The sequence below is a fragment of the Microchirus variegatus genome (genome assembly GCF_963457635.1).
Source record: "Microchirus variegatus genome assembly, chromosome: 5".
Classification (NCBI taxonomy): Eukaryota; Metazoa; Chordata; class Actinopteri; order Pleuronectiformes; family Soleidae; genus Microchirus; species Microchirus variegatus.
The window spans coordinates 24,672,565-24,676,033 of NC_139806.1; the positions used below are offsets into that span (position 1 = coordinate 24,672,565).

The 3,469-nt window shown below is 45.6% G+C and overlaps 1 protein-coding gene across 1 annotated transcript; it reads left to right on the plus strand.

Annotated features, from left to right (window-relative positions):
- Positions 1-976: 976 nt before the first annotated feature.
- LOC310927355 (keratin, type I cytoskeletal 13-like) lies at positions 977-2,910 on the plus strand (the record flags this gene model as incomplete). Its single annotated transcript, XM_083889650.1, has 7 exons — positions 977-1,366; positions 1,492-1,574; positions 1,748-1,904; positions 1,983-2,144; positions 2,304-2,429; positions 2,522-2,742; positions 2,829-2,910. The coding sequence occupies 7 exons, from the start codon at positions 977-979 to the stop codon at positions 2,908-2,910; spliced, it is 1,221 nt and encodes a 406-aa protein (XP_083745776.1).
- Positions 2,911-3,469: the final 559 nt, after the last annotated feature.

Consider the following 3,469-nt stretch of genomic DNA (forward strand, 5'->3'; position numbering starts at 1 on the left):
CACTGTAAGATGTTTAAACTAGGGCTGGACAATTATTGCAAAACATATTAGTCACAATTATTTTTAACTGATATTGAAATCATGATTAATAGACACGATATTCAGAGTATTTATTGAACCACCAAAACTCCACTTTAAATATAATTTAAAAGAACAGCCAGAAATACATTAGTAACAAGCAAAAAAAAATAAATAATTATAGTAAATTAAAATAATGATAGCAGCACTGCCGCACAACTTGCAAAAAATTACAACAGGCAAAACACACTAATAGCCTCTGTTTTATATATTATATAATATTATTGATCCACACACGTCACTCGCTAGCTGCATCTGCACATAACACTGGTGCATTCAAGGTGTTTTTGTAGCATAGGAATTTACATACACGCCGCGCCGTGCGGCACATTAATCGTTTTTCTTCGATTATAATCTTTTAATGATCGTGAAAAGCCAAAATCAAAATCATGGATAAAATTCAATTTATCGTCCAGCCCAAGTTCAGACCCCCCTCAAATGTTGCATTTGAGGCTTTCAGGGGGTCTCGAGTGTTAATCGGGGGGTCTGAACCCCCCCCAGACCCCCTGTATTTCGCACAGTGGATAAAGACCTGTGAAAGAAAAAAGACCAAGATGACATGAGTGACTTAAACACACACACACACACACACACACACACACACACACACACACACAGTTGTGTCTTCTCATTGTGCAATACTGTGACATTTTCAAATTCCTTGTTGGGTGTTGGCCCTAGTGAATGTTTGTCTTATCTTTGCCTGAGGGAAGGTGCATGTGTGTATGTGTGTGGTTGGTGGGCGGTGGGGGTGCAGGACACTGGACCCCTCCCTCACTTTGGACAAGCATAAAAAGAGCCAGAGTCCAGTCTCTCACTCATTCCCTCGTCTCCAGCCTGAGCAGGACATCTCCACCTCCACCTCCACCTCCATCTCATCTCCACCTCCACCATCACCATGACCTCCTACTCTCGTGCCGTCTCTTACTCCACTGCTGGAAACCGCCTGGGTTCCCTCAGAGCCCCCAGCGTTTATGGTGGTGCCGGTGGCTCTGGAGTCCGCATCTCCAGCAGTAACGCCTCCAGGAGCTACGGCTCAGGTGTCGGTGCAGGAGGCAACATGGGATTCAACCTGGCTGACGGCGTGGACGTGGTCTCTGAGAACAAGAAGTTCACCATGCAGAACCTCAACGACCGTCTGTCCACCTACCTGGACAAGGTCCGCAAGCTGGAGGTTGCCAACAGCGAACTGGAGCTGAAGATCCGTCAGTTCCTGGAGAACAAGGCCAAACCTGCGGGCCACGACTACTCTGCGTTCCAGGTGGTGATCGGTGACCTGCAGAACAAGGTGAGACCACACTCAAACACCTGACCACACCCTGCAACTAAACTGCTGTATTGTCTGTTGTCTTCATGAGATGAAAAACTTTATTGTACACACGTTATAATGACACTGATATTTGATTCTGGCAGATCTTAATCGCCACCCGTACAAACGGAGGTATGTACCTGTCCATCGACAACGCCAAACTGGCTGCTGATGACTTCAGGGTCAAGTGAGTAAACATGAGATCACAAACTCAACGTAACCTGATACATAGGGCGGAGTCACACAGGCACAGGGCGGAGTCTGAACAGACCTGAAGAGCAGATTGAACAGTTACATATGAATAAAGTTTGGTTCTTAAGAATCTTCTCACAGAGGAAACTGTGATTCTTTTGTCTTCAGGTATGAGAATGAGCTGGCCATGCGCCAGGGCGTGGAGGCCGACATCGCCGGACTGAAGAGAGTCCTGGAAGATCTGACTCTGGGAAGATCTGACCTGGATATGCAGATCGAGGCCTTGAGGGAGGAGCTTATCCAGCTCAAGCACAACCATCAAGAGGTGAGTTTTCTCAGCTCCTCGTGTTCAAAACGTTTCTAAAGTTTCTAAAGACTGAGGCTGATTTGTGCGTCTGTGCAGGATCTGCTGGCTCTGCGCTCTCAGATGAGCGGACAGGTCCACGTTGAGGTGGACGCTGCTCCTCAGCAGGACTTGTCCGTGACCATGGCGTCCATTAGAGAACACTACGAGAGCGTCGCCGCCAAGAACCGCAGAGAGCTGGAGGCCTGGTTCCAGGCCAAGGTGAGAGCCACGGCGAGGTTTTCTCATTCTCTTCACCACAGATAGATGCTAGCAGCATCTAGTGGCTGTTAGAAGAGCTGCAGTACTAACTTGTACTAACTACTAGAAAGAACATAAAGCAATAGTATGACATGCTTACCTTCTTTCTTCCTCCTCCAGACTGATGAGCTGAATAAGGAGGTGTCTGTGAGCACAGAGACTCTCCAGACGTCACGCTCTGAAATCACAGAGGTCAAACGAACGCTGCAGAGTCTGCAGATCGAGCTCCAATCACAGCTCAGCATGGTGGGTTCACTCTCTTCACTCTCTTCACTCTCTTCACTCTCTTCACTCTTCACAGTCTGCACAAACCTGAACCTCTTTCTTGGCTCTTTTAGAAAGCTTCTCTTGAAGGAACCCTCGCTGAGACCAAAAACAGGTACGCTAACATGCTAGCCGCTTACCAGAGGCAGGTGACTGCTCTGGAAGAGCAGCTGGCAAACCTGAGGGCCGACCTGGAGCGACAGGGACAGGAGTACCAGGTGCTGCTGGACACCAAGACCAGGCTGGAGATGGAGATCGCTGAGTACAGGAGGCTGCTGGACGGAGAGGCTTCAGCGTGAGTCCTTCAGCTCTGTTTACAACAGCTTCACTGATGAAAGACAGGAAATTGACGCATTTGTGTGTTTGTGTGTTTGTCTGCAGTGTGTCCAAGACCACCACCAGTCGCAGAGTGGTCGTCGTCACCAAAGAGATCATCAACGGTCAAGAGATCACCATCTCTTAGAAACATCTGCTCACTCACTGTTCTCAGGAAAAATAAAAGTTCTTCTGATGAACCAACATGTTTGTGCGTCAGTGTCCATGATTTACACAACAATCTACACAACTACACAACAATCTACATAACAATCAGTGTTGGGGTAGTAAAAAAAAGGATGAATTACTACTTACTTGTGTAAATTGTAATGAGATAACTTTACTAGTTACTGTATTTGAAAAGTAACTTCACTACTCATTACTTTACTTTCCTGTTTCTTAATTGTGTAGATACATGGACAAACATCACTTAGTGTTTATTGTATAAAGTAAAACCTTATGATCAAACACTGGATAATTTCTCTATGTACAGGTTTATCCTCACATCCATATAATTATGACACAAATAAATAATGATCTTTAAGACGAGGGTCGAGTACAGTGATGAAATACAATAGATCTGAGTAGATCTGAGAAGATCAGAGTAGATCTTAGTAAAACGTGTTGACAGATTCTCAAGAGCTCACTTTTCATTGTTTTCACTCCGTGTGTCAAAAGTGTCAATCTTTGTGAAGAAGAAGCTTTAA